At 35.8% G+C, this 23,772-nt stretch overlaps 1 protein-coding gene across 2 annotated transcripts in view; it reads left to right on the forward strand.

The window, feature by feature from the left end:
• Positions 1-1,834: 1,834 nt before the first annotated feature.
• LOC149302555 (cadherin-12-like) overlaps positions 1,835-23,772 on the forward strand; it is an 81,985-nt gene continuing 60,047 nt past the window's right edge. For both annotated transcript variants that reach the window (XM_089482343.1, XM_089482344.1), the window contains exon 1: positions 1,835-2,071. In XM_089482343.1, the coding sequence (XP_089338469.1) occupies positions 1,835-2,071 (237 nt within the window). The remainder of the gene's footprint in view (positions 2,072-23,772) is intronic.

The raw sequence follows: 23,772 nt of genomic DNA on the forward strand, positions 1-23,772 counted from the left end.
CGTTCCAAAATTGTTAACAAAAGGCAGCTCCAGACAATAGGACAAAAAGGATGAAGTCCTAATGATAACAAATGGACAGTGGCTATAGCCACAGTACGTACATTTTTTGTTTTCATCTCACAGGTTGGACTTCATAAAATGTCTACTTTCATGTGGGCATGAATGATGATTAGATGATGTTGTGAGTATAGAGCCAGACACAGCTCAGAAGCAGTGAGACACAAGTGACTTACACTAATTCTTTATAATCGCACATGTCATCTATGTAAGCACCATCATCTTCATCATCGGCATCATATTGTACAGAAACTGCCCTATGCAGAAACTCTATTAGGGACGCTAGGTACATGCCTAGGGCCTCTGATCTCTGTGGGGCCTGGTGCTCTAAAGGATAATGTGCTGACACATACAGTAACAGTAGCTGCAATTGGTAGGCACAGAAGATTAGTGGTCTCACTTTTACTTGGCCCATTGAGCAATGCCTCTACAGGGCACATGTTTGACTCTTTGTTATGTGGCAGAGGGACTGCCTCCCCCTAGTACACCTAGGCCAGAATACATAATACAGAACATACTACTTCCATGCGTTTCGTATGTGGGGGAAAATTGCCAGTCTTTAACCAGGAGGCTCAAAATAAAAGTGAGCTACCAAAAAACCTGTAAATTGTTGATTTGTTGAATCATTTTGTAAGCTTGGTGTATAAGAAGTAACAAAATTTCAACATACACTTCACTTTATAACATAGACCTATTATGCTGGAATAAGTATATCCAACTTTATAAATAAATCTACAGGACTAAACATAGTCTGAATCATGATTTAATAGTAAATTTATTTTTTGTGGATTAACTGGCCAAAAAAAGTATAAAGAGAAAATAAGCTTCGCTAAGTCCCAGTCTCTAAAATATTGTTTAGAGTAGCCTGCTGCCGACAAAGTAATATTTTGGAATAAACATTAATACCAAATTATTCAGTCTTTTTATGGTGTGCATTTTTTGTGTAATTGGGATCTTATTGAGTTGTCATGATTTGGTTCATAAAATCTTTATAGTTTTGTTTTTCATGTTGTGCATATTTAAATGTAATATCATATGTTTTATTTCATACACAATAAACTACTTTTATTTTCATGTGGCGTCTGCTAACGCCTTTCCTCTCATTTTGCATTACTCAGCTGTTGTTCAGCCTTACATGATTATATGCCTCCACTTTAAATGAATTGCGTCATTAACAGTTGAATAATGGTAGTGCAAACGAGCAAAATTGTCCCTGTTGCAATTTCCCTCAAAATTGCATGCGTTTGATATGGTTTATGCATAAAAGCCTCATAAAGCCTTATCAGAGTGTGATGCAGATTAAACTGGAAATTTTCTAAAACTGTTACATATTTTCTACAAAATTGCATTCAGGAAATTGATATATAAGACTAGATGAAGCGGCTGCCAGTTATTTGAAATGTGGCAATCATCTAGCTGCAACACATTTTTTCATATCACTGCATCCAGAAAACAATTAACTGTTTAGTGCCAATATAGTGTATTAGGAATTCATTAATATATATATATATATATATATATATATATATATATATATATATATATTGCCAAACATGTTTAATATATTTTTTGTCTTTGTTTAATTCCAGGTATTCATTGATTAATATTAATAGGATGCCAAAGCTGTTAAGCGGAGAAAACATAAGTTTTGTACATGCTTTAACACAGTAACAGCCCAAGGTAAAAAGGGAAGAAACATACACCTCAAAACTGGATCCCACACTTTTGCAATAAGTGTTGGAGTTTTAACTACCTGGCTGTAAGGAAGTCTTTTCCAATGCTTACAAGGAACTGCTTGTCGCTGCTTCTTTGGTTCCTTTTTGATGGAGGTCTGTTAACGCCACTGCAGTCACAACAGCCACCACAGACTTCAGCATCCAAGCAGAAAGAAAATGTTATTATCACCATGTCGGGAAGGAGATCAGCTGCTCAGAGAGTTAAACGAGGCTGGGTGTGGAATCAGTTCTTTGTACTTGAGGAATACATGGGCTCTGAACCACAGTATGTGGGGAAGGTATGGTATTCTCTCTTTTATTTTATCTAGGTATGGTTAAAGTAAAAACAAACAGTTGACCAATGTCTTCTTAGCTGTCATAGTCCTACAACGGTTCATACCTCCCAGCAGCCTTGTTCATCCTCTCATCCCCATTCAAGCAGTCCTTTCCTATTGATTCACTTCCTCCTCAACCACCGATTAGATTGTAATCTTGCAAGAGCTGGGCCCTCTTCTACGTTTGTTCCACTTTGTCATTGTGTGTGCTTTTAAGTGATTCCACTGATTGTAACAGCGCTATAGAACATACTGGCGCTATATAAATGTATTAAGAAAGTGGAGAGTGCGTTTGTAAGTGAGTAATTGATATCTGTGCTGTAAAGAGTCTAAATTTTTTTTCAAACGTTGGCAGCTATGATACTGATACCGCTTTCTAGTAAACCTATTATCCTACTGGCTCTTCCTGAAATTTTACTATACTCCCTGCTAGCCTTTATATCACCCAAAAGGATCAATCTAAAATTCCTTTCTTCTGATGTAGATGTTGGAGCCCTTGGATTTTCGTGTCGTAAATGCATTATTTTATACTTGACCGCATTATATTTTACAATTTAAACAGTAGTCCATTCGTCTACTTTTTTTTTTTATTTAATAAAGTTACATTTGATTTGTACCAGCCTGTGATGTTAACCCTTTCACACATTTTTGTGTCTTTTGGAAAAAGGCATACCTTCCTTTGAAGTAATATAATTAAGGACTATATTAAATAAAATAGAACCTGTGACTGACCTGGAACTATAATAGTATCCCTTCCTTTCTTTGAATGTACTTTATTTACTACAAACCTCTGTTTCCTATTATTTAGCCGGGATCTTGTCAACCAACTACTTTTAAGTCCAATCCCAACATATGCATTTTATGAAGTCACTTACGGTGTAGGGCAGTATCAAATGCTTTACTTAAATCAAGATATGCTACATCCATTTCTTTACCATTATCTTTTATTTTAGTTATGGTGGCGAAGAACTCAATAAGATTGTTTCGGCATAATCTATTTGCAATAAAACCTCATCTTATCTATGTGTAGGGTTTCCATCAATGTTCACACTGCTGTTGTAAGACATACAGGCCTCTAGTTCCCAGAGTTATTATTTTTTACTGCATGACCAATGTTTCAGTCATTAGGAACTACACATTAAGGCAATGATTGAATAGTTAAGTGAGTGATGCTGCATGCATGGGCCTCAATTTTGTGAAATACCTTTGGATGTAACTCATCTGAACCCACAACTTTGAATCTGACCTTTAAAACATTATTTTCTGTAAAAGGAGACATGTATGATCTGTCACTGTCTCAACAGCATGTCTCCCAACTGTCCCACTTTGCACAGGGCAATTCCGATTTTGCTATTCTGTCCTGCCAAGCTGTACCTCTGTCTTGCTTTTCAGGACAGAGGTAGAGCTCAGGGGACAGCAGGATTCAAGACCCAGTGGTCCAAATTTCATTCTCAGAATTGTGTTCGGTAGGTATGCAACAGGGGTGTGTTCGTTCCACAACTAGCTTTAAAATCAGAGCAGAAATAGTTATTTAGACAGCCTGCAATACACTGACCTCTGACTCAAAAGCACCTAATTCCATTACAATTCTAAGTCTAACAATTCTGCTTTTTGTTGTTCCTCTTTCTCTATTATACCTAAGGAATGTTTTTCCTCCCACTGCCTGGGCTTTCTCCTCTGCTCAAGCTTAAGCTTGCCTAACTATCATTGGTTCTATGTATACAATGTGTGCTCATAAATAACTATGGAATTCATTAGAACGCATTATTACCACTTTAAAATAACCCAATTTTGCACCAAGAAGCCTTGGGGGCCTCTAAACCCCTAAGCACTCCAACAGGGATCTACGTTCCCATCTATACTCCTGAAGATATCAAATAAACTTCTACCCTTTTAACCAAGTGTATTCTCCTTCTAAAATATCTGCTACCTCTCCTAGTCATGTTTCAAACATACAGACTTGCATATGCCAAAGGGAAAGGGTGCACAATCAAAAGCTGTTGGGCCAATGAGTCTTGGCCTGTTTGTCAACTCCAAAAGAGTGACATAGTTCAAATTAGGACACAACAAAAAGGTACGCAGAAGAACCAACTCCTCTAATATTAAAAGGGAAAGAAGTGGCACCAGAACTCCAGCACAAATGTTATCGTCAACAGAATACCATATTGTCAAAAGTAATTTATTAATGCATCAGCAAGGACAGTAGAAAAGTCAATCAGGGACATCATTAGGCACTATTAGCACAAAATGCATTAGTTGTTGCATTTTTGTTTGACTTTTCTACTGCCCTTGCCTATGGATTAATAAACATTTTTTGACAATATAGTTTCATTGTGAAGATTAACCTCTTTTCCACATTGATCGCCTCCCAGCTGCCACAAGCAGCTTCAGGGACGGGGCAGAGGTTACTTCAGTCCCTACACCAGTGTAGGGACCACCCATGACCCTCCCTACTGCAGAAAACAGACAACAATAAAATGTAGAGAGAGAGAGGAAGAGAGAGAAAAAAAGAGTGAAAGCTATACTTTTTTTCACAGTCGGCTAAGAAAAAAAAAAAAGCAGACATCAATTAGCTTTGCACTGCATAAAGGAAAACAAAGTAAGTAACACAGCATCCAAGCAGTCAATAAATGTGATACAGCATATTGCAGTGATTGTAAATTATGTGGTAAAGGAATATAAGAATGCTAAAACTAATCACACATTAGGAAACAGGCATAGAAGAAGGAAACAGGAGATTTTGAGGTTAAGCAAAATCCAGTACCTGCTGCGAATCAGCCAAAGTAATGCTCTTTATAAGATATACCGTATTTGCTCGATTCTAAGACGACCCTGATTATAAGACGACCCCCCAAAATCTAAATATTAATTTAGGAAAAAAAACAAAAAGCCTGAATATAAGACTACCCTATAGGAAAAAAAGTTTTACTAGTAAATATTAATTCATGTAAACAACTTTTTGATATTTAATAAAAGCTATGATTGAGAAAAATATATATTTTTTTATTTGCCAACCTGCCCCCCCAGTTATGCACATCTGCCCCCGGAAATGCCTTATACCCCCTATTTGCCACTCTGCCCCATGATGTGCCTTTTAACCCTCTATATGCCACTCTGCCCCATGATATGCCTTTTAACCCCCTATATACCAGAGTGGCATATAGGGGGTTAAAAGGCATATCATTGGGAAGAGTGGCATATGGGGGGTTAAAAGGCATTTCTGGAGGTATATATATATAAAACTGCTAACAGCAATCACACTCCTATCAAGCCAAGGCAGCCAGTACATGCTGAAACCTGGGGATGATAGGAGTGTGAGTACAGCCTCCCTATGCCATGCTACTACCACCACCACCCTTACACATCCATGCTATCACACACTCATTCACAAACATTTAAATACTCATTCATTCCACACATACTTGCTCAAAAACCCTCCCCCACCCCCTTGCCTGAACTGCAGATCTCTCACTCGAGGACTTCTGCAGAGGCCCGGCTGTGCGAGCAACTTCTCTGGCCCCGCCCCCAGAGGAAGGAGGGGGAGGCAGAGTTATGTGACGCTCTTCTAGCTTCCTGTTCTCCTGCTGCTCGCGACCAAAGCACCGGTAAGCAGCCTTGATTAGAAGACGACCTCGATTATAAGACGATGGGTATTTTTCTGAAAAAAACCTTGTCTTATAATCGAGCAAATACGGTATTCCCATACTGATGAGCTATATATATATATATATATATATATATATATATATGAAAGTAAAAGGGCAAACCAAGGATTTCTACTCGAAATAAGAGACAATTTATTCACACATTGTGGGTATCACAATGGAAACTTACCCTTGTTGATACCCACAATGTGTGAATAAATTGTCTCCCTTTTCTCAGCAGAAACCATTGAAGTGCTCCTTAGACATTGGTTTAAAGTTGCACCCAGGTATGGATTTATAAACTTGACACTGTGTGTGTGTGTGTATGTATGTATGTGTGTGTGTATATATATATATATATATATATATATATATATATATATATATATATATATATAATGCCATGTTTGATTAATACCCTAAGAACCAGCAAAAATAGTAGGTAAAATAACACATTACTGAGCGTAAGAGCTCATGCGTTTTTTTAAATTTTTAGATCTCTGTCTTCATTTTACCGTCACCAATCTCTTTCAATTCATTCCAATTTATTACCTTTTCTGGGCATTTCTCTTTCATTTTAGCCCTGGTGCCATAATTCACCATGTCACTGTACTTCCTTTATCATTCTTGGTCTTTCAAATACCTTCAACTTTTTTTTTTTTTATCTTCTGCAAGTTATGTCACAACATATAATGGGAAAAAAAAGTGTGCCAGTAAATTATGACATAAGAAATAAGAAAACTTTGTGTTATAAATCTCTGGGGTTGGTTACAGGCAATTGGGTACAGTTTATTGACATCAAAAAAAATCATGAAAAATAAATGAAGAAGCCTCTGAAACCATGTATAAACTAAATTTCTTTAGTGTATATTTTATTGTAAGTTGGTAATGAAAAGCATCATCTTAATATTAATACCCACTGGTTTTAAACACTAGGGGAAAAAAAAACGTAATCCACGTTTGGCAGCTATATTTTCAGCATTCCGTGGAAATGAGACATGAGGAATGAGACAGTAATCGGATATGTTTCTTATGGATATGATAATGAGGACATTAGCAATTCCCCCATTTGTTTATTTCATACGACAGCATGCCAGAGATTTATACAAAGAATATTACGGAATAATAACGCTCATACATTTTGTCTTTTATCTCTAAGGATACAGATTGCACTTTACAAGAAGCAAAGAATAATAACTGGTCATTGGCTTTTTAAGGTCATTGGCTACATGGCAGAGGTCAGCCTTTGTGCACCACTTCGGCCCAAACTAACCTGGTTTGGGTTCATTATCATTTATGTCTCACCTAACTTGTTTTTAGAAGATAATAAAAGGCAAACAGAGGGCCAGGAAATAATTAGTGAAAATGGACAATTAAATGTCATCTCCGTGAAAAAAAAAATCCATGAAGCCCTAGATTCTCTGTTTTTATGGAAACACAGGTCAGGGAACATCAAGATAAGCCCCGTGTCTCCTTTTTGAGTGTTGGAAAGGATTCTTGTCCAGTGTACTTGTAGGGATACTGAAGTATTAAGTGCTAACAAGATGTAAGTAAGAATGCACGGAAGAGTTAAAACATGTTTCTGATCTCCCATAGCAGGGCTTGTTTGAGATGCTGAATTTGCAGTCACAGAGCATGACATAAGGTTCAGGTATTTCATATTACAATAATATTGTTTGAAGAAATTGACAGCCGCATTTAAATGTCTGGTTGGAAGGTCAGTCACTGGCAAAACAGTAGACATTTTGAAAGAGTATAAGGAATCAAAAGGTATACAAGGAAAAAAAGTGACAACTTGTATTGCCAGTCAATTTGCAACTACGGTTTTGAAAGCTAGGTAGTATTTCATGAGTGGAAAAAACGGCGATTTGGAACAAAGTTGTAACTTGAAGCATAGTAATGTCTTGCTGAAACAAAAGTATTCCTTCTGAAAATTTTTTTTTTTTTCCCTTTTATTATCAAATATCCAGGATTGTCCGTGTTTTACATATAAAGGGTTACAAGTATATATCTGGAGCTGACATAAACCAACAATTTTTTTATATTGCCATCAATAAAAAAAGATGTATTTGAAGTTTTGGCTAAAAAAACACATACACACTGTAATTGATAATAAATATATTCCAGATTGCACAACTTTTCATATATTTTATAATACTTTGCAGAAAAAATGACTTTGTTCTATAAACCTGGGTAATATCATATTGAGTCAGAATTGAGTTTTTATAACGTTATTTGGTGGAGAGTAACAGAGAATCGAAAAGCCTGTATTAAGGTTGTTCCTTAGAAATATTGTCGAAGAGCACGGCTACAACACTTGTAGCGCTGGAAAGTTAATACATTTAAATGCTTTTTTCCATGAATTCTGAAATTGAATTCTGTTGTCAAATTAAAACAGGCTGACAAAATGAAATATAACAAGCGTAACTAAATCTACGCATTCAGATCAAATTAAAATAAGGTAATTGCAGAGCAAACCATGGCATCTGCAGATTGATATCTCATATTAGTACCTTTTATAGTTAAAATATTTTTAAGCTTTGTATATATCGCTATATATGGCTTCAGTTATAAATACTTTACATAAATCATAACAGACAACATATTGAAGGGGTAGATTACTGTCCCAGACAGCATCATCAAACAAGAATGCATATTAAGGTATTAAGTGAGTATGTTAATATACATTCTTTATTTATTTATTTATTTTTTTCAAAAAATAAGTTCCTTTCCTAATTCATAGTTGAACACTTTTTGCTGCAGTGGTAGGAAAGAGCTCCCATTGAAATCAAAGCCAGCACTTTCCACACATGCACATATCTGCCCCTTGATATAGCATGAACCAGAGCTGGGGCTGACTAGCCGTAAATATATCACGCATCAGCAGATGTGTTCTGCAGAATCCACTGCATGCATTTTGCAAAAGGGAAACTATATGAATATTAAGGGATCCATGAGCTATTATATGCATTAAAGGGCAAATGATGCTGCAGTGTCCCGTTATTAAAGGTGGTAAATAATTATTGTTAGCATTTGCTCATATTCCAACAGTATCCAGTATTTTTATGAAGTGTTTAGGGTATTTCTCATACATTATGTACTTTCTAGAATACTTGATACATTGTTGATACTTAAACAAACCAACACATGAAGGTAAATGGAAAGTTGTTACTGTCGCAGCTTCAAGCATAAAAACATGTATTTATTAAAACTACTTATAGGTTCTGATTCTTTGTTTCTTAACCCCTTCGCGACCTTTGCCGGTTCAGGACCGTCATAACAAGAAGGTCACTAAATGACCTTTGACGGTCCTGAACCGTCAAAAAATTAAATAAGCTTAGAAAGTGATCAAGGATCACTTTCTTCGCTTAAACGGCCTTGCTGCAATGCCTCGATGTCGAGGCATTCAGCAAGGCCGAGATCGGCATCGGGGGCCATGTCTGGCCCCTCCCCGGGGCGTCAACAGCCGCCATACATTGACGGACGCCCGTTTTAAAAGCGTTTTAAACTTAAATGGTGTCGCTGGAATGCCTCGATCAGGAGGCATCCAGCGACACCAAACACTTACCTCTGGGTGGGAAATAAAACAATAAAGACGAAAAAGTTCGCTAGAGGGTCTCCAGACCCTCTAGAGAACTGGCTCCACTTGCTGGCTGAATACAGGTACTGCATTCAACCATGCAAGTCAATGGAGCCCAGCTTTCTAATCACTATGTGATTAGTAAAATATTCAAAAAAAATAAAAATAAATAAAAAATGGAAAAATTTTTTAAAAAAAATGTGCTAACATTTAAAAATAATTATGCAGTGATGTCACTAGATGAACCATCCAGTACTAGCAAAATGTGTAAAAAAAATATAAAAAAAGTATTAAAAAAATAAAATAAAATTAAAAAATAAAGTTTATTATTTTGAGCAAGTGCTAAAAATTCTCAAAAATCTCAACAAAGAGTTAAAATAAAAGCACTTCAAATACCCAAGGGGTGTCTAATATATAAAAAAAATGGCTGATGGGGTAAATTGGAGTGGCCTAGCTCAAATATAGGGCATAGGTACAGACTGACCAAAATGGAGAAAATAAGCGCACTTCCCAAATGTGGCATTTTAAATCTGAAACAACCCGACAAACCCATGCATGTGGGGTATCACTGCACTCAGGAGATGTTCCTGAACACACATTGGCGTGTTGTTTGACAGTGGCATATACCAGGACCTGTATATCTATAACTAAAGTACAATTTGTGTGAAAAAAAAAATTACTATTACAAAGTTTGACAAAGTGTAGTTCTATAATTGGTGCATGGAAAGGGTTAAAATAACAGCATTTGGAATACCCTGGGGTGTCTAGTTTTCAAAAATATATGGTTTGAATGGGTTAAATTGAGTTAACCGGCTTCAAAGATATTCCAAAGAGGAGAGGGAGGCACAATGACCAAATGACCACCTGAATTACGCATGCCCCAAAAGTAGCCTTTTACCAGCCAAACAATCTGACAAACCCATGCATGTGGGGTATCGCTGTACTCAGGAGATGTTGCTGAACACATATTGGGGTGTTTGACAGTGACATATACCAGCACCTGTATATCTATAACTAAAGTACAATTTGTGTGGAAAAAAAAATAAAAAAAATTACTATTACAAAGTTTGACAAAGTGTAGTTGTATAATTGGTGCATGGAAAGGGTTAAAATAACAGCATTTGGAATACCCTGGGGTGTCTAGTTTTCAAAAATATATGGTTTGAATGGGTTAAATTGAGTTAACCGGCTTCAAAGATGTTCCAAAGAGGAGATGGAGGCAGACTGACCAGATTTGTTAAAAAAGATTTGGAAATCATAAAACGCTGCTTGTACTTATTGCCCTATAACTTACAAAAAACAGCAAAAAAACATAAAAACATTGGGTATTTCTAAACTCAGGACAAGTAGTAGAATCTATTTAGCTAGTTTTTTTACTTGCTTTTTTAGGTGAGTAAAAGATTTTTCAAATAAAAGTCATAAAATGTGTTTTTTTTTCAATTTTTCACCATGTTTTTTTTATTTTTTTTTATAGTAAATAAGATGATACAATCAAAATAATGGTATCTGAAGAAAGCCCATCTTGTCCTGAAAAAAACAATATATAACTTATGTGGGTACACTAAATGGGTGAGGAGAAAATTACAGCTGAACACAAGCACCACAAAAGTGTCAAAACAGCCTCGGTCCCACAGGGTACAAAACGAAAAATGAGCCCGGTCCTTAAGGGGTTAATCGCCTTAATTGTTTTGTAGATATGTAGTTTAAGGTTAGTGGCTACAAGGGCCAGAGCCAGCACTTGGTGACAAATGTATTGTTCTTATGTTCTTTCCTTTCTCCTTACCCACTATTACCAGAGAAGAAGAAATGAGATGTAAAATCCATGCAGATCCTGAGACCAGGAATTTAATACTTGTCTCAATGGTGTTCATATGATGTGGGTTTAAATATATATATATAAAAGTATTGGAACACACCTCTCTTAATTATTGAATTAAGGTGTTTTAATGTCACAGATCTGGGTCACCAAGTGCCAAAGCACATGGTACGTGAAAGTCGGCAACCCTCTGCTGACTCCATAGATCAAGAGTTCCAAACTTCCATTGGCATTAATATCAGCACAAAAACTGTGCAGCGAAAGCTTCATGGAATGGGTTTCCATGGCCGAGCAGCTGTATGGAAGTCTGCCATCCGCAAGTACAATGCCAAGTATTGGCTCAAGTGGTGCAAAGCCACATGCCGCAGTGGAAACGCATTCTGTGGAGTGACGAAACATGATTCTTTGTTTGGCAGTCTGATGTGTGAGTCTGGGTTTGGTGGTTGCCAGGAGATTGTTACGTGCGATCGGGCATTCCTTTCCGGGTTGCGTCACTGCTTATGTAACCCGGAAGGTCATCGGAGGACAGGATATCCTCTGTAGGGGATATCCTGTCCTCCGATGAGGCACAGACCCTGCAATCTATATGCACGTCTGTGAGGACCTGCATAGAGATCACAGTGTGATCAGTGCAAGGGGATCGCGGGGAGGGGAGTGAGAAACCATGTCTCCTACCTCCCCCTCCCGTCCTGAAACGGAGAAGCAGAAAAAAAAAGTTAATTCATTTAAAATATAATAATAAAAAAATCATTAAAATAATATAAATAATAATGTGAGCTAAGTGATGTCATTGTGACATCACTGGCATGTTCACGAGGTCCCTAAGAGGACCTCTAACCATTTTTGTGTAAAAAAAAAAAAAAAAAAAAAAAAAAAATGAAATAAAAAAAAATCTATATATATATATAAAAAAAAAAATAATCATAAAAAATTAAAAAAACCTTACATCCCATTGCCCTAGCATAACACCTAGCCAGTATAACCCTCCTGCCCCCGTTCACAACACCCAAACCCGTTTAGCCATAGGCATAAAAATTATACAAAACATTTACACCTTATAGTATGCTCCCTGGTGCTGGGAAAGTATGGAAAATCTATATAAATTAGGTATTTCTGAAATCAGGACACCTGAATTGATACATTTGGATGGAATTTTCTGTCACTTTACCTAATTTTGTGAGGATTCAGAGGGAAATGTAGGTGTTTTTTTCTATTTCTTGCTAGTTTTTACTAAATTTCGAATTCTAAATTTTCAGCTAATCATCCAACTATGGTATCAAAAGAAATCTCCATCTTTCCTTGAAAAAACAATATATAGTTTACATGGGTATGCTATGAAAGGGGAATAATTGCTAAACCGACATACCGCAAAAATGGCAAAATTGCTCTGGGACATGAGGTACCAAAACCTCCTGGGATTGAAGGGGTTAAAACAGTGAGTTTTAAGCCAACTCTAACATTGAGTGGCAAAGAAGCAGAACTTACAAAAAATGTGACATTATTTATATCTCTTCTCAGCAATTTTGTTACTCCATTTAAAACAAAATTATGAAAGCTAATTGGTGTAACGTGTGCAAGATCCATGTCTTATCAAATCAGATCGATTTTTTTAAATCTTTTCCGATTCAATTACTTTAGTCAATTTGTATATGTGATTAAGACGTAGTGCTGCAAAATATATTTGAATCTATCTTGATTTAATCAAGGTACTGTCTATGAATTATACAGGCAAAACATTATTCTGGCTACCTTGTAAAATACTCAATTTAATTAATTAGGTCACAAAACAGACAAAAATTCTAAAAACAAATCAAGTCATTTTCCTGAAGCTATACCAACTGTAATTTACAACTTGATGAAGGAATAGTGCAAATGATTTTTTTGAAATCCTCTCATTAACAACAATATTATCACTGCATCTTTCAGTATAATATGTTGCGTGAAAATCCACAGTATTATTATGTTGGTCGCTATAATATTTTTACCGTCAAATATAATAGGATAATTATGAATGCGTACAAAATAGAAGTCCATTATGCAAATTGAAATAATTACTAATTATTAGCACAGTATAACGATGGCAAGAAATAAATGCCCATTCATCCTAAATTAATTTGAGAGCCGTTTTACGATTATTATGAGCTGAATTAAAATATATTGGAACATTGTAATTGTGATGAACGCACGCATTATTTTAAACTTGCACAATTGACTTTCAAGACATGAAGTGGAACAAAATTGAAGTCTAAAAATATCACTTTGAGCAAAATTAGGAGTTAACTATGCAAAATAATTTACATTATGTCTAGACTGTAAATATTCTTAACATAATTTTGTCTTTGCATTTGGTGTGGGGGGGGTGCCACTTACAGGATCCGCCCCGGGAGCCAAATACTCTAGGTACGCCCCTGGCGTTAGTTTTAAAAACTATGGCTCGTTGAAAATAAAAAGCATTATTGATCCAAGTCTCTCAGAATTTTTCAGCACAATTCATGTATTTCTGACACCATAACAGATGGTATTTTTTAAATTAAATTTACACATATATTGGTGAAATAGATTTAACATCTTATGTAGAATCTTGCATTGGCACAAGATGGTCTTTACTTATTCTGTGAACCTTGCTTTCTACATCTATCATATTATTGTCTTAAAGTGTAATTTATTTATTTTTTTGTAGATTTACACCTCCAACCTCTATCTCATTTTTCTTTGTATTTGCAATACTCGTTCTAGATCACAATAGTCACAATCACCATGTTTACCTAAATATTTTCAGCGTTCTAAATTATAAACTCTGTCTCCCTCTTAACCGTCTCACCCACAATCCACCATAAATGCTGCTGCCAGACTTATCTTGCTCTCACATCGCTTTACTAACGTCTGTCCCCTCTGTCAGTTTCTTCACTGGCTGCCTGTGCGCTTCAGGATTCATTTCAAAATCCTCACTCTTACTTTCAAAGCCCCTCACAGCGGTTCCCCTCCCTACATCTCCTCACTCATCTCTAAATACACTCCTAACTGGTCTCTTCGCTCATCCAATGATCTCATTCTATCCTCTCCTCTGATTTCTAGCTCTCATGCCCGCTTACAAGATTTCTCAAGGGCTGCCCCAGTCCTCTGGAATGCCCTCCCCCGGCCTATCCGTCTCTCCCCCTGCCTTTTATTCCTTCAAAAAATCCCTCAAGACCCACTTCTTTAAGGACGCTTACAACATAGCACATTAATGCCCTCCCATATTCCTTTAGCTCACCTTTCCTAGTCCCAATACTTTTACTAGTGTGGATGGTCTATTCCTAACAATGGCACTTTTACCTATTGTGTAATACACCCTAAATCCCTCTAGACTGTAAGCTCGTTTGAGCCCTCCTCACCTGTTGTCTCTGTTAGGCTAGGTTTCCACTTGTTTTTTTTTTTTGCTAAAAACGCCCATAAAAATGCCAATTCAGCCACACAGCGTTTTTTTTTTGTGAAAAAATGCTGCAGCCAGATGTTAGCTGTTCTTCAATAGGAAATCGCACCATGCCATATCCACTTGGCGTTTTTCTGTTTGGCGTTTTTGTCAGTCCTCTTTGGCGTTTTTCTGCTTTTTTGGGCTCTGTGGCAGTTTTTCAAAATCGCAGCATGTTGACACTCTGGCGTTTTTTGCAAGGAAATCTTGGCGTTTTTCTCCAATAGAAGTCTATGGGAGAGAAAAAATGCCATGAAAAAGCCATGTGGGTTTTTTGCCTTGGTGTTTTTTATGGCGTTTTTTTCAACAGTTACAATGCAGAGGATGGACCCAGTATCTGTGTGTCCTATGAGAAATAGGCTGGAAACAAACAGTTTCACACAAAACAAAGTTCATATTGAATTTTACACCATTTGGAACAAACATGCCATTACAAACAAACATACCCAACTGGATCCTGCGTGCCAAAAGCAACAGCAAACAATTTGCACAATCATTTGGGGCCAATCTTCCTAGAGGAGCAGACATTCGGAATAAAGCATGCCTTACAAACCACAGAAAAGAGACAAAAGGGTCCGCCGGGGCGTTTAAGTAGAACTCTGCCAAAGAAATGACATCAGGTGAGGGCAGATACTTGCCATTTATCCTAATCCCTTTTAGCTGGGTGAAACTTCTAACTTGTAAAGGCAGGAAAATGCAGTGGCAGTTTTCTTGGCGTTTTTCATCAAGAAAAAAACCGCAGGACAAAAACCCAAGTGGAAACCTAGCCTTAGTCAATTTGTTATGTTATATACTACTTGTTATGTCCTGTCTACCCATTGTACAGCTATAAAAAACAATAAGTAATAATAATAATAACAATAATATAAACCTAATGCTGAAGCTATGCTATAGGTCTTAAAAGACATTGTACTGCCATGTAAATAAAGATATCTGAAGAAAGTCATGAATATGTAAATGGTGTTTGGGCCTATGTAGAGCACAATGTAGGGATTAAGAAGACCTATAATGGCTGCTACATAGTACATGAAATCAACCCATAACCCTCATAATATGATTGGGGAGATTTGGCTGTGATCATACCTGGGACGTTTCCAAAGTATGTTGGGGAAGTGGCTTCATAAGGGAATTTTGGTTAGCTGTGCGTGGGCAGCCTTAAGTGGGTGAGGAACAGCAGAGAGAGTGAAGGGGAAGGGAAGAAGACTGGGCATAGCCAAACACTGCTCCTTTGTCCAGCTAAAAATAATTCACCCAGAGATCCGGGGAAGCAGCATTTTGCCTGGAGACTCCAGGTTAAACAGAGATTTTGCAGGTATGATTATTAGTTTAATTGTTTTTTACTTTACTGAGAAGATGTAAGATAAGTGGATCAGCCTTCCAGCAGAAGTCTTAATGGTTAATACAGTGAGGGAAATATAACGTGCATGGGGTAGGCATAAAGCTATCCTAAATCTAAGATGAGACCAAGGGCTGATTAAGGTTTGAGACTTTACCCTGGGGAAAATGAACAAACTAGGTGGGCAGAATATCTGCCGTCAAATACAATGTTTCTGTGTTATTTTTTCTGATTTATACTTTCCCTGACCCCAACCACCTCACCAGCAAGACCAATACAATATATATTAATACAATATATAAATATAAGGCTTTTGATGTGATATCTGGCCACAACACATCACTGCAGTTTTAAGTATGTTTGACCATCATAAAACAATTAACATTTTATTAAATAAATTGTAAGCTAGTGAGCAGGGATCTCTCTACCTACTGTATCGGTTTGTCTGTGAATTCTAGTTTTGAATATATGTCTTGTAAGAAGCATAAGTTGTCGGCGCTATAGAAATAATAGTAATAAAATGTAATCAAGACAAAGAACTGTTTCATTTGTTTGATATATTCTTTTTAACAAGTTTTTGTGCTTTTTTACCCATTTTCCATGCCTTGCTGTCTTTGCCTTTAAAGCAAACATTAACATTGGTGCAAAATGCAGAAAATTATTGGTTGTATAATTTGATACTTATGAAATGTGCAGTCCTATAAAGCTATTTTTACTATTCTAAATAGCTTCTTGCCGAAATAGACCTGTTGGAGCTTTGGTATTCTGCCACACATGCTCCTTTCAAAAAAAAAATAAAAAATACTTTTTACAAAATGCACACACTTACAATTTTTATATCTCGAGCACTAAAGGGATTGATATTTTTAGTATCCATTTATTTGTTGGATTAAATTATTCGGTTTATTGTATTGCACATGTTGAGGCTTCAGATAATTGCTGCCCATTAATGTGAAGTTATCAAAATATATATATATATATAATACAGTATAGTATAATAATATGAAATATTTATTCATAATTTTAATTAAAATAATATAATTATTTCCTTATTATTGAACATTCCATAGCTTCAAACAATCAGAAGGAATGTTAAAAAAAAATCTATTTTGCTAAAAACAAAACATTAAAACCAGTACATCACTATGCTACACTTATTGCAAGGTTATTATAGGCTAAAATAAAAATCAGAACAAATAACTACTGTTTTTACATGGCTGCACATAGCTGCTAGCTGGAAAAGAGAAGATTTGCATTTTCAGTCACTGAGAAAATACATTTTATTAACTCGAATGTTAGAATAACATCAATAGCTAATGACATGCGTGGGAAATATAATTCCTGGGGAGCATGGATACAACACAACTATTGGGACTGTCTAAAAATATGAGTGTTTCTCTTTTATTGGTAGTAATCAGTAAAAGTGATAATGGCATTGTTTTCACTTCTGTCCTGTTTCCTTATTTTTTGTCACTTTTGGTATTGTTTTTTTTATCAGCTATATAAATATTTAACCCTGTTTTTTTCTGGAATATCACTGCATGACATGGAACACCCGATTTTTTTTTTTTTTTTTTTTTTTTTTTTTTTTTTTAACGGCAGCACCTTTAACGCCATTTTTACTTAAAAACCTTGACCATCCCTGTTGTAGTCATAGAGTAGTTTTTAACTCATTTTTACAAGAGTGATTATTCCCACAAGATTAGATTCCAGGTTGAATCAGTTAAAACACATTTCAGGCAGGAGGAAAACATCTAACCCAATCATCCTGTTAAAGGGGCAACTATAGAGAACTGTGTAGGCCATGCAATAATCTCTTATATAAAAGTTTGTAAGGAAAGTAATCAAGTAATTCTCATGTAACCCTGGGCAAAGCCCCTGATTGCATGCTGGAATGATGGATGGCCATATCTAGTTTATATGTTCCACTATATGTCACTGCACCAGTCTTTAAAGACAAAGGTTACTTATTCTGCTAAATGGTAGCATTTTCACTAGAATCTGCTTCTGTTCAAAAACCTTTAATCAAAATGATTTAACATGAATAAAACAGCAACATGTGACACTGGAGCAATAATATATATTTTAATTGCAAAGTAATATAACAGGAATCCCCATGTAGACTATAATGAAAAAATGAAGTTAAAACATAATGTATATTGGCCCTGATCACTAAGTTTTTTTCTTTAAATCGAAAAATTGCCAGTTTGACCTTAAGCATATTTGTCACCTTTTTAATGTACACAGCGGTGCTAAAGCTCTCTTCACACCTTGATCTTAAAAGGGAATATCGATGGAAGGTTGGGCATACAATGGTTATATGGCCTGGAATGATAAAGATCATAAGTAAGGAATCATTCATGTAATTAAATTCTTCTTTAAGACACAAATGAGCTTAACTGCTCTGAGATAAAGGATGTTCTTTGACCAATGATTGTATAGAATGCCCTCTATTCTAGTACTCGGGTCTTGTACAGTGATTGTAGAGGTGCGAGTGCAGTAACACTAACAGTGTTTAAATGCCCAGACAGATGTTCAGACATTTGTTTCCTGCAGTGTCGAAGCTGACATCAGACACAGCAAAAGAGACCCTGGTGGATCTGAATGACTTTGCAGGAGTCTTCAATGACCCTTCCAGCTTTATGATCACTATGATAAGCAATAAGTGTTTCTACCTTTTCATAAGACAACAATTAAAACAATAATGAAAATATAATAGTAAAACAAATAAAATAAAACATACAAATAAATTATAGGAGTCATGTAATGTCAATGTGACATCTTAAGGTGTGCCTGCTAATTACAAAAGAGCTGTCTTCTCAAAAGACCCCAAGAGAATTTCAAGTCATGTTACATTGCTCTCTGGTGAAAGCAGTGCAAACAAAGTTGAAAAAAAATATTTAAAAAAACTTAAAACAAAAAAGTTAATAAAACATACAAAAAAAAATAGCTGTCCACAACCCAAAAATAGTATAAAAAATAAAAGTGTTGTACGTAAGGCACAACGCTTTTTTATTTTTTATAACACGGCCATCAGTAACGTAAAGAAAAAGCCTACGCATGTGTGAGTAAGAGTTAAGTTAGTGATGAACAAAGACATTAGCAAAAGTGCTAAAAATGCTTTGGTTCCCATCTGTCAAAAAAAACAGCCTTGGTCCTGGAGTTGGACTAGACCACTAAATATGGAATGTCAAGGACATGCTTGTTGGCCCAAACACTGAAAGAGATGCTGGGTTGTAGTCAGTATGGTTCAGGCTAATATTCCCCCCCTACTGAGGAACTGGTCAGAGACATATGTTAGCCTAATGACACATTTTTGTTGCCACCTAAGTGAACATTATACAAATAAAAAATCTTCAAAATATCCCAGTTCTTTTAAATGACCTTCAGCCCTATCTTCCACTAATTAAGCACTTTTCATTGTCATCTACAACTAGTATGGCTCTCTCTGATCCTTGTGTTTTAATTTCCCGTCTTCTCCTCGAGGCTGTAAGCTTGCAGACTTGACCATCACAATTCCCTAGTGATCTGTAATTTAATGTTATACAGAGTTGTGTTTTTCTTAACAATGCCAAGTGATACATTGGTTTGCTACTTAAATTGCTATCTATATCATACAGTACATAACTTATACATCGCGTTCCTTATGCTTTCTGAAAATAACACATACAAGAGCACATGACTTTCCTCCCCTACTTGCCTACTTGTCATCAGGAAAGGTTTCCTGTTTTTTGTATTACATAAAAAGAAAATACCATTTCCACTCGAACAAGTGACTTTTGATAGACCACTTTAAGCTCTTGTTACAACCTACTGCCTTACTCATGTCTTCATTTATATTACTAAGGTGTCAGTACCTGAAGTCTTACCAACACTATTTATCCAGTGTTTTCTCGGTTTCTGTTATCTCCAATGTTTCACTCGGAGAGGAAAAACATAGCTACAAACATTAAAGATTCCTCTGAACAAAAATACACTTCCCTCATAAACAATTTTGAAACCAAACAAAGAACTCAGTGCTAAAATAAAAGACCAGAGGGTTATATTACATTTCCACTGCCAACAGAAATGTACTGTCAAATATATTTTCAAAAGGTTTAGTTTGCAGTTCTATTTCAAATACATCTATTCTAGATTTACATCTTTGACAAACAATTTAAATGTACAGTTCTATTGCTAAAACATTTACATTAACCCTTTCAGTGAGAACACGTTACACTGTACCTTCTTGACATGCTGTCCCAGAAGTGCCAGGAATTTGGATTATTCCATTAAAGTGGGAACTATGATATAAGGGAATTGCTTTCCTTGTTTTGAAGGAAGTGAATAAATATACTCCATGTGAGTCCTTTGGTGTAAATCTGAAGGGCACATGTAACGGGGAAAAAAAAAACAGAAGGCGAAGATTCCTTCAAATTTCCCTTTTCATTACTTTCCAAATAAATGAATACTAGCTGAACAATTAAATGATAAAAATACATAGATAATATATTAAAATGTATTTTTATTTATTTCTTTTATTCTCAATCATATAATATCAAATAAAGTTCATAGTCTTAGTTCATAAAGTATAGGCTTTGAAAACACAGGGACAGCTGTTATGGTAGCCAGTCTTCAAGTCAACCTGTGATGGGGCTGTTAGAGAACAGGGTCAATACCCAGGCTTTCCATTAGAGTAGAGTGCATTCACATCTCGCCCAAATGAAAATTGCTGCCCCTTCCAGCTTATAGTTAAACTTTTTATGGAGTCTTAGGTAACCCTCTTGATTATATGTGAATAATAGAAAAGCACATCTATACTATAATTGCTTCCTAGAAACAAAATTGAAAAGTGGGAACATACTACCCCAAAAGGTATTGGACCATAACTAGTTACATTTTATGCTAATCCAAGAGGTCATATGAACACTGCTTATACAATATACAATGCAAAAATAAAAGGATTGAAAAAGACGGGTAGAAAACAGGTCAGAAATAAAGAATCAAACAGCTTGTGGGAATTTCCAAAAAGAATGAAATACTCTGTTGGAATTTCCAAAAAGTCTGCATGTTAGCAGAAATCTGTTTTTTTCCCTGCATGCTGGCCACAATAGATCAGCTGGCAGCATGCTGTCACTTTAACTTAATCATGTATTACATATGTATGTGACTGAGATGGCTAAGGGCCTATTAACCTTTTATTTATGTATTATCATTATTTTTACAAAGAGTAATGTCTGAAAAATATCTAGGCGGCTCACCTTAGTCAGGTTCCACTACATGATATCATTTATAACTACAGAATCCTGCATTACCATAGATAATGAGTTAACTTTTTTTTTTTTTTTAAAAACAGCGAAAATAAATTTGGAGGCTTAAATATGAGAGATAACCATTAATCTATATACTTATTAATGTATACATGTATTATACATATTTAAATACAACATTGCGCTGTTCTTTTTTGTGTTTTTTTTTCCCCATCATGGAATTCTTGACTTTTAAACTGAAACCTAACATTTTGCATTCTACTCACAGCTTGCAGCTGTTAGTGACTAATTTATTCCCATGGTAATGAACTAAACTAGCAATTTAAATGTCATTGGGGCATATTCATTAAAGTCCAATTTTGTCAATGTAAAATAAGAATGATATGAGAAAAAAACCAAAGGACTGAGAATGATAGCCTGTGCAGGTGAGAATGAGAGATTAGTACCTTATATAGCTCAAAACATAGCCAAGATATCTAAATACAGGCAAATATTATTGGATTATTTGGTGTAATGTGATATGGCTAGTATGCTTGCAGGTAAAATTTCAATCAAGCAGAAATTATCCTTAAAATGTCAGTGTTAAGTAAAATGTTAATGTCTACCCAAACTGATGCTGTTGGCACATGTTTTGAAGCTTACTTATGAACCTCGCTAAAACAAAATTAACATTTTTCTATGTCAAATCATTCTTTACTTTTCTCCTACGTCCTGTACCCCTTAATTAATGCACATTTAAATTAGAGTTATTAAAGGGACAGTTTAATGTTCTAGACAGCCTTGTCAGAAACAAATGCATATTAAAATACTTTATGTTTACTTAGGTTCATGAAAGTTTTACATTGTGGGTATACTTCTGTAATTTATCATTGACTAATTTTGCTTTTTCAGTTGTGTTTAAAGGCATTACATATAGGTTAAAATGTTACTGGTTTCCCCAAAACAAACCACTGCTGTAATGTAATGTAAATAAAATAATACAGATGCTCAGCGATAACAACCAGAGAGTACCGAACACTGCAACAATGTATTGTTATAATCACATGAATCAAATGGTCAAACGTGTTGACTTAAACTTGCTAATGGATGCAATCTTTGTTAGCACTGATTCTGACACAAAACAATACAAATTGGAAGAGAGGAAAACAAATCCTTGCAGCAGATGTATCCAAAGTGATATTTTCCAATCTCTCATGACTCATGATCTGTGACCTAAAATCTAGACCCCCAATGATTCTGTATCCCAATTAATTCCCATCCACTCAAGCAGCCCTATTAATGCTCCTGTGTTGTTAATCAAAATACCCAGAAATCTTGTTATGATACAGCGAGGCAGCCCCTTCAATGCTGCTTGCTGGTCTGTTATAAGCTAACAAACCCTGACAGTGTCCTATGCTGTTTACTCTACTGTGTACGATACACTTTTATTGAAGTCTGACCTGTAAGCTAAACGTAATGCCCATTACACTACAAGTCACTACCTATATTCGATGACCGTTACATGCACCGTCATCCAGCCCCTGCATCAATTTTTAATGCCACGGCTGTTCTTTTACTCTGGTCTGCACACAGTTAAAGAAAATAGCGCACTTGTATTTGTACAATAGTCTCGCCTGTATCCTATTGAACATGAATAAATGATAATGGCTTGTATATGTCTGATCCTCGCCCCGGAGAAAGAAAACATTAGCAATACCACCCTGTCATTAAAGGCAGGAAATATGATTTTTATGCTTATATTTCATAGCATGCTATGACTGTACAGTGTTTATAATCAATGCCTCAGTTTCCAGTCCATCAAGCCCAGCGGAATTTTTAAATCCACCATCTGCAAAACAATGCTTGTCCCCAGGGAACTGAATGTATTAGATATTGGTTGTGAAATGACTGAATACAACACCGACCTATATTCATAAGCAAGGTCATGCCCCTGGGCCATGTAAGTGATTATGTTATCCTTCTAGATGGTGATACCCATTAGTAACGTTGGAAGTACAGCAGGCCAATTTGTTTAAATGGTTGCCATCTAGGCAGGATATCAAAGAAACTTTTAGTGTATTAAAAGATTTAATACACTTCATATAACTAGAGGTGAATGTGCAAGAGAACTTTGATTTCTTGAAATTATTCGACTCTTACACCACTATGAAAGCTGTCATTGAAAAACTCATTTTAAATTATTACATAATTTTAAAATGATTGGCATAGTTGATAAGTGCAACCCAGGTAAACAAGTTTGGCAATTCTACTAGCTGGATGCACAGAATTTGTACTGCAAATCTTGCATGCTCAGCACGAATAGACAATTTGTCCAGGCATCCTGCCCCATTCAAAGCCATTCTTCCAGGGATCCTCCTAAGCACAAATATTGCAAAACAAGCACTTTTTATTTCCCAAACACATGTTCTCTGAAAATGTTGGGTATTTAAGAAAATTCTTTTAATTCTTTTTTATAATTATAATATAATTTATAATAAATTCAAGTAACTTGAAAATTCAAGTGGTGTTTTATACTAGTCATCTGAACAGAATGTAAAAACATAAGACATCATTTTGTGTTAAGCTCTTTCCATGATGAATGTACAAAGT

Source organism: Sceloporus occidentalis, unplaced genomic scaffold, assembly GCF_023333645.1.
Source record: "Sceloporus occidentalis isolate IW3139 unplaced genomic scaffold, rSceOcc1.0.p SCAF_18, whole genome shotgun sequence".
NCBI classification, from domain to species: domain Eukaryota; kingdom Metazoa; phylum Chordata; class Lepidosauria; order Squamata; family Phrynosomatidae; genus Sceloporus; species Sceloporus occidentalis.